General features: G+C 43.7%; 1 protein-coding gene across 1 annotated transcript in view; it reads left to right on the top strand.

Moving 5' to 3' along the window:
* Positions 1 to 706: 706 nt before the first annotated feature.
* Positions 707 to 12,759, top strand: part of tmem174 (transmembrane protein 174) — a 26,294-nt gene continuing 14,241 nt past the window's right edge. The window contains 5 exon segments of the mRNA XM_064941079.1: positions 707 to 826; positions 828 to 1,198; positions 6,154 to 6,205; positions 6,208 to 6,278; positions 7,345 to 7,347. Of these exon segments, the coding sequence (XP_064797151.1) occupies positions 707 to 826; positions 828 to 1,198; positions 6,154 to 6,205; positions 6,208 to 6,278; positions 7,345 to 7,347 (617 nt within the window).

The raw sequence follows: 12,759 nt of genomic DNA, 5'->3' as shown, positions 1-12,759 counted from the left end.
CCGTCTCTCCTTCTCTCCTTCTCTCCCTCTCCTCCTTCTTCTCCCTCCCTCTCTCCTTCTCTCCCTCCCTCCCTGTCTCCTTCTCTCCCTCCCTCTATCTTAAACCTTGAACACTCCTGTGTGGTAAAACGCAACACTCCTCTCTCGAAATCTCCGTGCCTTGTCGTTCTCTCTTGAGTATTGAGATGTGGCTAACAACCGACTCAAATATTCATTCCAAACCCGTCGATTGGGTTTGCTTTTATCTCTGTCAATGAAATAGGAGTTGTAGTCCAATTCGAATGGTTGAACTAACACAGCAACTTCCATAACAAGCACAGCGGGAGCTATGTGAGGTCATGAACTTAAAGAAGCCAAGTTGTGATCGTGCTTCCTGAACCTCCAATATAGCCTACTGAGTCTGCAGGGTGTTATTATTGTGTTTGACCTCGTGTAATAACTCTTGATGGGTTAGGAGGACTTAATTAATCATTCAGATCACTGAAGCTGTCCAAATAGGCTGGCAATATATGAAAATGTTGAGTCATGAATGGTCAGGAGATAACACTTCTGTCTGCTCTGTACTGCACAGGTCCAAACTCACATGGTTTTGAGGGGTTACACTTGAGAACAGACACACAAACCAACAATCATGCAAGAAAACATACATTTGAGAAACAAAATCCAAGAGTGTATATTAACCAACAACAGAACCTGTGGTGGAGACATGGCACTAACGTTACGACTACTTTTACAACCATCTCAGAATGTGGTACCTATCCCTCTCAGACCCATCCCTCCTCTGAGCCAGCCAGACAGCCACATGTCGGTCTCTTATGGGGATAAGGTCCGGGGCTACCCTAATGTTCTCGGGGATATTCCTGGGTCTGGTGGGCATGACTTTCACAGACATGGGCTGGCTCAAGTATGGTGTCAGCTTCAGCTTCAAGTGGACCCAGCTGCTCAGCCCCATTCTGCTCTCTGTAGGAGGCACTTTCATCCTAATCTGCATCTGTAAGTTCAGGATGCTCTCCTGCCGGGCATGTAAGCAGAGCGATTATGACAAAGACCTGTCTGAGTCGCTGGAGATCCCAGGGTCTGGCCAATCATTTGTGTTCAACTGGATCAATCAGCCAATCATGTTCCACGGAGCTACGGTGGGGCAGTATATCCCGGCTCTGTACGGATCAGTGACACAGGAAGTGAATCTAGCCAATGGGTTACAGCCAATGGGGTTTCCAGAAACTTGCCACCTCAATACTGCAGACAACACCACAGACATAGCAGGTAGGCAGATATGAATGAAAGTACAGACCAGGGTAGGCCTGTTTCAAAGTGTATTTGTTTTCTTTTCCAACCTGCACTCAGGGGTAGACGTAACGTAGTAAACTGAAATTCGGGACACTCAAATTAATGCGATAGGTTACATTCGGTATGTATTAATTTGTGGATATCTAGCATCCATTTGGTATGATATGTTCCGAATAAAAATATGTATGATGAGTTATGAAATACAGTTTGCATGATATTTTATGAATTGCAATTTATAAAATATGTTATGAATTTGCAATATGTATGGTATATTTCGAATACCTGTTTTTGTGGCTAACGTCAGCTAAGTGGCTAACGCTGGCTAGGCTAGGAATTAAGGTTAGGCTTAAGGTTAGTGTTAGGTTAGGAATTGGAGTTAGGTTAAAAGGTTCAATTTAAGTTCAGTCTTTTCAAGACTTTGAGTGCTTGATTGGGCCTGTCTAGAGTGCCAGATGGGCAGGGTTTGTTGGCACGAATGGGACTATTCCATTGGTTCCATCGCACCAATCAAGCGTCAGTGTTTGGAATATTTGTCTGTGTGACTCTAACCTGCAAGATTGCACAAGGCACTCAGGTGGATGATAATGCATGGATAACAAGTTAATGTTTGTTGGGAGTCCTAGAGAACAGAACAATTTGGAATAGTTCACAGCCTGTTGACAGTGGAATATACTGTGGAATACTGGTTTGGTTGTCAAGCTTGAACCAATTGACTCTCACCTGTTCTCTCCTTACTATACTGTCCTTTGAGGATAGGGTCCTATTGTATTGAACTACAGTCAATAGAGGAAGATCACATGGATCCCATTTCTCTAAAGTGAGTGTGTTATATGCCATTATCTAGCTATACTGAACAAAATTATAAACAACATTTAATGTTGGTCCCATGTTTCATGAGCTGAAATAAAAGATCCCAGAGATGTTCCATACACACAAAGTCTATTTCTCCTGAATTTTGTACACACATTTTTTTACATCCATGTTAGTGAGCATTTATCCATTTCTATTTATTTATTTTACTAGGCAAGTCAGTTAAGAACAAAGTCTTATTTTCAATGACGGCCTAGGAACAGTGGGTTAACTGCCTGTTCAGGGGCAGAACGACAGATTTGTACTTTGTCAGCTCGGGGATTTGAACTTGCAACCTTTTGGTTACTAGTCCAATGCTCTAACCCAGGGGTGTCAAAGTCAAATGGACGGAGGGCCAAATAAAAAATTTAGCTACAAGCCGAGGGCCGGACTGTTCGAATGTTCATTGAAAATTTTTTAAATGACGCATATAGTCTAGTGAACCTAATTGAACCTACTGAAAACCTAACAAATATATTCCAATATGATCAGATAAATAAAGCAATATTTTCTTATGGCTCTGTCAGTAATCTTTAATTTTCAACAGACACAAAAGACAAATTTCCTTTATATAAAAATCCCCATAACATGAACATTAAATGAAAGAAACCGGTATTCAAGGCACCATCAGTAGCCTATATTTTCTATTTTAGCAAAAGTGGGCTAAATTTACTTCAAAGAAAAAAACAATAATAGCAATTTTCTATCATCCACTCAACTGAAATATTTTTAAAATATAATTGGATTGAAATACAATAAAATAAAGTGCAAAAATCTATTAATCAAAAACAACACTTTGTTTAAGGAGAAGTAACATGCAGTGAAAACAAATATTAAACTTTAACTTTTAAACTTGAACTGAGTAAAAACTCTAAATATGTGATTGCACAGTAATGTTCACTTGTTTGAGGTTGAGGGTGATACTTGGTGGTGTCCCATCTTTTCCACAAGTTCATCAATGTTCGGGGTAAGGCTCTGAGCTGAGGAAATCCTCAGAATTGAGTGGAGGTGTTCAGCAGTAAGTCGACTTCTGTGTGATGTTTTGTTCAGGTTCATCAAAGAAAAAAGTTGTTCACACAGGTATGTGCTGCCAAACATAGACAACGTTTGAGCAGCCTGGATGCGCAGCTGGGGCATTGTGTCGGGGAGGAAACGGGCGAACTCCGCAGCACCCACTGCCGCATATTTTGCCCTCAGTGCATCATTGCATTGGAGGTCAATCAACTCCATTTGGAGGTTTGGTGGTGAGCTTTCCACGTCAACAGCAAATGGGTTACCGAGCAGTTCCAACCTGCTTTTTTGTGCTTCAAAGTCAGCAAATCGGCGTCGAAAGTCAGCGGCAAGCATACCTATTTTATCAGCCAACTGTGCGCTCGGGAACGCACTGGTAGAGAGCTTCTCTTTCATGGTCTGGCAGCTGGGAAAGTGGCTCAAATTTTCTTTCCGCATCTGCGTCTCCCACAGAGTCAGTTTGGTTTTAAATGCCGTCACTGTACTGTACATATCAGAGATGACATGATCCCGACCCTGCAGCTGCAAGTTCATTGCATTCAGATGACTCGTAATGTCACACAGAAAAGCCATTTCACACAGAAACATTTCGTCTCGGAGTTGTGTTGTGTCTTTCCCTTTGCTGTCCAAGAACAGACAAATCTCCTCACGAAGCTCGAAACATCTTTGAAGCACCTTTCCCTGGCTTAGCCATCGCACCTCTGTGTGATAAGGCAAATCACCATGCTCCGTTTCTAACTCCGTCAGAAATGCCTTGAACTGGCGGTGATTCAAACCTTTGGCTCTGATAAAGTTAACTGTGCGCGTGATGATGCTCATTACATGCTCCATTTTCAAGGCTTTACCGCACAACGCTTCCTGGTGTATGATACAATGATAAGCTGTCAGCTCACCTGTCGCGTTTTCCTCTTGCATCTTTTCCCGTATCTTCGCCACCAGTCCGCTCCTGTGTCCACACATCGCAGGTGCTCCGTCGGTTGTCAAACCCACGAGTTTTTCCCAAGGCAGCTCCATCTCATTTACACATCTTGACACCTCTTCATACAAATCATGCCCCGTAGTTGTGCCATGCATAGGACGTAAAGCCAAAAACTCCTCTGTCACGCTTAGGCTGGAGTCCACTCCGCGGATGAAAATTGACAACTGGGCAATGTCAGAAATGTCGGTGCTCTCATCCACAGCCAAGGAATATGCAATGAAATCTTTTCCCTTTTTCACAAGCTGCTCTTTTAGATTGATGGACAACTGGTCTACTCTCTCGGCAATGGTGTTTCTGCTCAGACTCACATTTAAAAAGAGTTGCCTTTTTTCTGGGCAAACTTCGTCACAAACTTTAATCATGCAGTTTTTGATGAAATCCCCCTCCGTAAATGGCCGGGCTGATTTAGCGATCTCTTCTGCCAAAATAAAACTGGCCTTGACAGCAGCCTGGCCTTGTGATTTGGCTTTTTTGAACAGAGCCTGTCGAGATTTGAGGCCTCGTTTTAATTCCTCTGCCTTTTGTAGCCTTTGTTCCATGTCCATATTCTTGTTTTTGTCCGCGTGTTTCGTTTCATAATGTCGTCTCAGATTATACTCTTTCAGTACCGCCACACTTTCTCCACACAGAAGACACACAGGTTTTCCAGCTACCTCCGTGAACATATACTCCGACTCCCACCTTGTTTGAAACCCCGGTTCTCAGTGTCCACCTTCCGTTTTGCCATTTTTGATGGGTATCTGAAAGTTAATTTTACTGTGATGCTGACGACTGCTGTGCCAATAAATATTGAAATGAAGCAGCCTACTGCTCGGTGCGTCACCGTTGCATTGTGGGAAATGTAGTATTGGTGCGTGTAAAAGATCTGCGGGCTGCCGGCTTGCTGCGGTCTGCGGGCCGGTTCTAATAATAAATCAAGATCATCCCAGGGGCCGTAAAAAACCTTCTCGCGGGCCGGATGTGGCCCGCGGGCCTTGACTCTGACATATGTGCTCTAACCACTAGGCTACCCTGCTGCCCCATTGCCAAGTTAATCCATCCATCTGACAGGTGTAGCATATCAAGAAGCTGATTGAATAGCATGATCATTATACAGGTGCACCTTTTGCTGAGGACAATAAAAAGGGACTCTAAAATGGGCAGTTTTGTCACACAACACAGATGTCCCAATTTAACTAGGCAAGTCAGTTAAAAACACATTCTTATTTACAATGACGACCTACCCCAGCCAAACCTAGACGATGCTGGGCTAATTCTGCACCGCCCAATGATGTGATACAACCTGGATTTGAACCTGGGACTGTAGTGACACCTCTTGCACTGAGATGCAGCCCATTAGACCACTGCACCACTCTGGAATGATCACTGCAGGAATATCCATCAGAACTTTTGCCAGAGAATTGAATGTTAATTTCTAAACTATAAGCCACCTCCAACATCCTTTTATAGACCTGCATACTCATCAGACATGTCACCCATTGAGCATGTTAGGGTCTAGATCAGCGCCTATGACAGTGTGTTCCAGTTCCCACCAGTATCCAGCAACTTCACCCAGCCATTGAAGAGGAGTGGGCCACAGGCCACATTCAACAGCCAGATCAACTCTATGTGAAGGAGATGAGTTGCGCTGCATGAGGCAAATGGTGGTCACACCAGATACTGTATGGTTTTCTGATCAATGTCCCCTCCTTTATTTAAAGATATCTGTAACCAACAGATGCATATCTGTTTCCCCAATCATGTGAAATCCATAGATTAGGGCCTAATGAATTCATTTCAATTGACAGATTTCCTTATATGAACAGTAACTCAGTGAAATATTTGCTGCATGTTGCATTTATATTTTTGTTCAGTGTATATGGTCTAACACTTACCCTGCATTATATCAATGAAGTCAGGTTTCCAATATTAATACAAAAGTGGAAAATTAATTTGGGTTTACTTCACAGTAGAACAAAAACGGTATACTATTTCATATAACCCCTCCTGTTTCCTATAACCTATGTCCTTTAACGTTTTAACAGGCTCGTAGTGAGGATGGAGCACCCAAACGATGGAAAAGGATCTGTGGAGGAAACAGTTCTACCGAGCCTTGATCACCTCCCCCAGCCCACAGAGCCATTTACCCCTCTCTAACTGACATTTTAGGGTAACATTATGACAGCTCATCCTGATGCTTCCTACCACTACCGTAAAACAACAACAGAAATAGTTTCCCACATAATGCCGGCTGCTGTTTTGGAGTTTCATGAGATGCTTTTACTATGAAAAATCTGGGCAAATAGTTGAGTTAATTCTGATTGGTAGGCCTACATGCCGCGTGCACATACATTTGAGTTGATGCGCATCCACCTGAGTTGGCGCGGTCTTGCTTGACTATGGCCATATGAATAAAAGAATATTAATCCAAAGCAAATCAAATCAAATTTTATTTGTCATATACACATGGTTAGCAGATGTTAATGTGAGTGTAGCGAAATGCTTGTGCTTCTAGTTCCGACCACGCAGTAATATCTAACAAGTAATCTATCCAAACAATTTCACAACAACTACCTTATACACAAAAGTGTAAAGGAATGAATAAGAATATGTACATAAAAATATATGAATGAGTGATGGTCGTGATGGCTTTTTGACATTCCTGTGACATCGGGTGGTGTAGGTGTCCTGGAGGGCAAGTAGTTTGCCCCCGGTGATGCGTTGTGCAGACCTCACTACCCTCTGGAGAGCCTTACGGTTGTGGGCGGAGCAGTTGCCGTACCAGGTGGTGATACAGCCCGACAGGATACTCTCGATTGTGCATCTGTAAAAGTTTGTGAGTGTTTTTGGTGACAAGCCAAATTTCTTCAGCCTCCTGAGGTTGAAAAGGCGCTGCTGCGCCTTCTTCACAATGCTGTCTGTGTGGGTGGACCATTTCAGTTTGTCTGTGATGTTTACGCCGAGAAACTTAAAACTTACTACCCTCTCCACTACTGTCCCTGTCAATGTGGATAGGTGGCTGCTCCCTCTGCTGTTTCCTGAAGTCCACGATCAATTCCTTTGTTTTGTTGACATTGAGTGTGAGGTTATTTTCCTGACACCACACTCCGAGGGCCCTCACCTCCTCCCTGTAGGCCGTCTCATCATTGTTGGTAATCAAGCCAACCACTGTAGTGTTGTGCAAACTTCATGATTGAGTTGGAGGTGTGCATGGCCACGCAGTCATGGGTGAAAAGGGAGTACAGGAGGGGGCTGAGAACACACTCTTGTGGGGCCCCAGTGTTGAGGATCAGAGGGTGGAGATGTTGTTACCTACCCTCACCACCTGGGTCGGCCCGTCAGGAAGTCCAGGACCCAGTTGCACCGGGCGGGGTCGAGACCCAGGTTCTCGAGCTTAATGACGAGTTTGGAGGGTACTATGGTTTTAAATGCTGAGCTGTAGTCGATGAACAGCATTCTTACATAGGTATTCCTCTTGTCCAGATGGGTTAGGGCAGTGTGCAGTGTGATTGCGTCGTCTGTGGACCTGTTGGGGCGGTAAGTAGATCGGAGTGGGTCTAGGGTGTCAGGTAGGGTGGAGGTGATATGGTCCTTGACTAGTCTCTCAAAGCACTTCATGATGACGGAAGTGAGTGCGACGGGGCGGTTGTCATTTAGCTCATTTCTATTTGTATTTATTTATTTCACCTTTATTTAACCAGGTAGGCAAGTTAAGAACAAGTTCTCAACTGCAACTGCGACCTGGCCAGGAAAAATCTAAGCAGTTTGACATACAACAACAAAGAGTTACACACGGAATAAAAAAAACATAGTCAATAAAACAGTAGAACAAAAGAAAACAAAAGTCTAAAAACAGTGAGTGCAAATGAGGTAAGATAAGGGAGTTAACGCAATAAATAGGCCATGGTGGCAAAGTAATTACAATATAGCAACTAAACACTGGAATGGTAGATGTGCAGAAGATGAATGTGCAACTAGAGATACTGGGGTGCAAAGGAGCAAGATAAATAAATAAATACTCTATGGAGATGAGGTAGGTAGATAGATGGGCTGTTTACAGATGGGCTATGTACAGATGCAGTGATCTGTGAGCTGCTCTGACAGCTGGTGCTTAAAGCTAGTGAGGGAGATATGAGTCTCCAGCTTCAGAGATTTTTGCAGTTCGTTCCAGTCATTGGCAGCAGAGAACTGGAAGGAAAGACGACCAAAGGAGGAATTGGCTTTGGGGGTGAGCAGTGAGATATACCTGCTGGAGCACGTGCTACGAGTGGGTGCTGCTATGGTGACCAGTGAGCTGAGATAAGGTGTGGCTTTACCTAGCAGAGACTTGTAGATAACCTGTAGCCAGTAGGATTGGTGATGAGTATGAAGTGAGGGCCAACCAACGAGAGCGTACAGGTCGCAATGGTGGGTAGTGTATGGGGCTTTGATGACAAAACGGATGGCACTGTGATAGATTGCATCCAGTTTGTTGAGTAACGTGTTGGAGGCTATTTTATAGATAACATCACCAAAGTCGAGGATCGGTAGGATGGTCAGTTTTACGAGGGTATGTTTGGCAGCATGAGTGAATGATGCTTTGTTTGCGATATAGGAAGCCAATTCTAGATTTAATTTTGGATTTTGGATCATTTGAGAAACCAAGGCTGTCGAGTCTGCCAATAAGAATGTGTCGATTGACAGAGTCGAAAGCCTTGGCCAGGTCGATGAATACGGCTGCACAGTAATGTCTCTTATCGATGGCGGTTATGATATCGTTTAGGACTTTGAGCATGGCTGAGGTGCACCCATGACCAGCTCTGAAACCAGATTGCATAGTGGAGAAGGTACGGTGGGATTCGAAATGGTCGGTAATCTGTTTGTTAACTTGGCTTTCGAAGACCTTAGAAAGACAGGATATAGGTCTGTAGCCGTTTGGGTCTAGAGTGTCTCCCCCTTTGAAAAGGGGGATGACCGTGGCAGCTTTCCAATCTTTGGGAATCTCAGACGATACAAAAGAGAGATTGAGCAGGCTAGTATTAGGGGTGCAACAATTTTGGCAGATCATTTTAGAAAGAGAGGGTCCAGATTGTCTAGCCCGGCTGATTTGTAGGGGTCCAGATTTTGCAGCTCTTTCAGAACATCAGCTATCTGGATTTGGGTAAAGGAGAAATGGTGGGGGCTTTGGCGGGTTGCTGTGGAGGGTGCCGGGCAGTTGACCGGGGTAGGGGTAGCCAGGTGGAAAGCATGGCCAGCTGTAGAGAAATGCTTATTGAAATTCTCAATTATGGTGGATTTATCGGTGGTGACAGTGTTTCCTAGCCTCAGAGCAGTGGGCAGCTGGGAGGAGGTGCTCTTATTCTCCATGGATTCTCTCTTATTCTCCAGTGTTCCAGAACTTTTTGGAGTTAGTACTACAGGATGCAAACTTCTGTTTGAAAAAGCTAGCCTTAGCTTTCCTGACTGATTGTGTATATTTGTTCCTAACTTCCCTGAAAAGTTGCATATCACGGGGGCTATTCGATACTAATGCAGAACGCCACAGGATGTTTTTGTGCTGGTCAAGGGCAGACAGGTCAGGAGTGAACCAAGGACTATATCTATTCCTAGTTCTACATTTTTTGAATGGGGCATGCCTTACCTTTCTTGAGAACAGGAACGATGGTGGCCCTCTTGAAGCATGTGGGAACAGCAGACTTGAATAAGGATTGTTTTAATATGTCCGTAAACACATCAGCCAGCTGTCTGCGCATGCTCTGAGGACGCGGCTGGGGATGCCGCCTGGGCCCGCAGCCTTGCGAGTGTTAACACGTTTAAATGTTTTACTTATGTTGACCACGGTGAAGGAGAGCCCGCAGGTTTTGGTAGCAGGCTGTGTCAGTGGCACTGTATTGTCCTCAAAGCGAGCAAGAAGTTGTTTCGTTTGTCTGGGAGCAAGACATCGTGGTCCGCGACGTGGCTGGATTTTCTTTTGTAGCCCATGATTGACTGTAGACCCTGCCACATACCTCTTGTGTCTGAGCCCTTGAATTGCAACTCTACTTTGTCTCTATACTGACGCTTAGCTTGTTTGATTGCCTTGCGGAGGGAATAGCTACACTGTTTGTATTCAGCCATGTTTTTGGTCACAATTGCCCTAATTAAAAGCAGTGGTTCAAGCTTTTAGTTTTGAGCGAATGCTGCCATCAATCCACGGTTTCTGGTTGGGGAATGTTTTAATAGACGCTGTGGGTACAACATCACCGATGCACTGTGCACTGGCTAATAAACTCCCTCACCGAATCAGCGTATTCATCAATATTGTTATTCGACACGATGTGGAACATATCCCAGTCCACGTGATCGAAGCAATCTTGAAGTGTGGAATCCGATTGGTTGGACCAGCGTTGAACAGACCTGAGCACGGGTGCTTCCTGTTTAAGTTTCTGTCTATAGGCCGGGAGCAGCAAAATGGAGTCGTGTAGACTGTTTGAGGCTGTGTATCTTCTGATGGTATATGTCTTTGACAAACTATTTTAAACCTAACCCTAACCTTAACCTTGACCTTAACCACAATGCTAACTCTAATGCCTAACCCTGACCTTAAATTAAGACCAAAAATCTTTTTTGTATGAATATTTACGATATATGCCATTTTGATTTGCAGCTGGCCCATCTAGCGGAAATTGTTCAGTTCTGCCTCCAGCGCAACATTCATGACAATAAACGTCAACCTGCAACCAAAAAAGAAGACCCTGGGATTCAATAAAATTCACTAATACACACATTTTCCAAGCGCTTTCTATTTCGCCCAGGTCCCAGCTCTCCCTCCTTAGAGTAGTATAGGTAACTGATCCCATCCAGTAGCTTTTTGAAAGTGGTCTGGCGCCCAGTGGCTGTTTATTTTACTTGAGGGCCTGAGTGGAACACAAACTCCACGTTGTTGGCTATGTTCCTCTAGTCTAGGATCTGTAACCTTCTCTTTAGAGGGATAACTCATTTGAACGTGCCCACTGTCAGACGCGAGCGTTTGTCTCGAGCCCCGAGCCTTGAGCTTCGGGTGAGTCAGTGCCCTCATATGAGATCAGGGCGTAGCCGGTTAAATGCAAGTGTTGCTTAACCACATGGGGGCGGAAAACACTGAGGGAATCAATATAGCCTCTGTCTGTCCGTCTGTCCGTCTGTCCGTCCGCCCGCCCGCCTGTCTGTCTGTCTGTCTGCCTGCCTGCCTGCCTGTCTGTCTGTTTGTCTGTCTGTCTGCCTGCCTGCCTGCCTGTCTGTCTGTCTGTCTGTCTGTCTGCCTGTCTGTCTGTCTGTCTGTCTGCCTGCCTGTCTGTCTGTCTGCCTGCCTGTCTGTCTGTCTGTCTGTCTGTCTGTCTGCCTGCCTGCCTGTCTGTCTGTCTGTCTCTAGGTCAGGTCAGACAAGTCTGGTATCAGACGGCAGGGCAACTCTGACTACTGGCTGGCTGGTGGAAATACTGCTGCTGCTGCTACTACTACTACTACTACTACTACAAATAATAATACATTTAACATTTAGTTACATTAAACTTTTAGCCTTCTGAAGAAATATCAAGTCAAACAATTAGAAAAATGCAACCAAAATATCAGCTAAATAAAATACAAGCATTGTTTCCATAGAAAGAAATATAGTCCTCATCTGAGACCTCAACGATAGATTTCACCAACGTCAGCTGTTCATCTGTGCCTTTATGATATTTTTGTTTGTAGGCTACCACATGTTAATTGCACCTCTGTTACATCTGAATAACAAATACATTTATGCTGAAAGTTCAATTATGTCCAGTATGTTCAGTTAACCATATTGTTAATAATTTAAATGAGAAATAAAGATCATGCCACTGAGGTGTTTTGGAACATTGCCCAAATAAGTAATTACTCTAATTCTCATCAACACATTTCGACGAGTACATTTTACGTACCAACATGTGTTTCATACAAAATAGCCCGCTACGCTCACGTTGAATAATATTGGGCAACTCCAGCCATAGTGTGCCCCATTAAAACTTTAACACGAAAATAAATAAAAATCATGAATAATAAAAATCACGAAACGGATTATAGTCTGACAACTCAATCTCACTCTCTCAAAAAACATTTGTCTTTTATTCCATTATGATGAATCAGCACTTTTCTCGTGCGTCCAAAGTTTGGAAACGTAGTTTATCTTATTTGCAGTGCAATTTATTACGAATTACTCAAAATTAAATGTGTCTCCCAGTGTAGACGTAAATTTGGTAATTACGTCCATACTTTGATAAAAAAACAAAAACATATAGGACTATAAATCTATGCGGTCGAACAATGTATTATTTTAAATAAAGTTTTGGGGTTTAATATAAACTCTGTAGGTGTACTAGTCTATAAAAAAATCACAAATTGTAGGCTTAATCCAAATATGGAAAGTGAGCAGCACCCATCATTAAATAAATCTAGAATAGCCCCAACTGCCTTCTGCTGCCAATAGGAACCTTTCATTCTAACACGGGAAATGCCATGTTGGTTGCATGTAATGCCAGCTATGCCATGACAACAATGGCGCTCATGCAGTATACTGTATATAGGCCTATCCACAGCCTTCTATTTGTCTCAGGACCTATTTACTAATGCGTTCCGAATAGGCTACTGGCAACTACACATCGCGTTACACTAAAGACGATTTACCCCTAGCT

The sequence above is a fragment of the Oncorhynchus masou genome, chromosome 28, assembly GCF_036934945.1.
Source record: "Oncorhynchus masou masou isolate Uvic2021 chromosome 28, UVic_Omas_1.1, whole genome shotgun sequence".
Taxonomy (NCBI): Eukaryota; Metazoa; Chordata; class Actinopteri; order Salmoniformes; family Salmonidae; genus Oncorhynchus; species Oncorhynchus masou.
The sequence above is the reverse complement of the archived record's forward strand: the minus strand, read 5'-3'. Positions and strand labels throughout refer to the sequence as shown.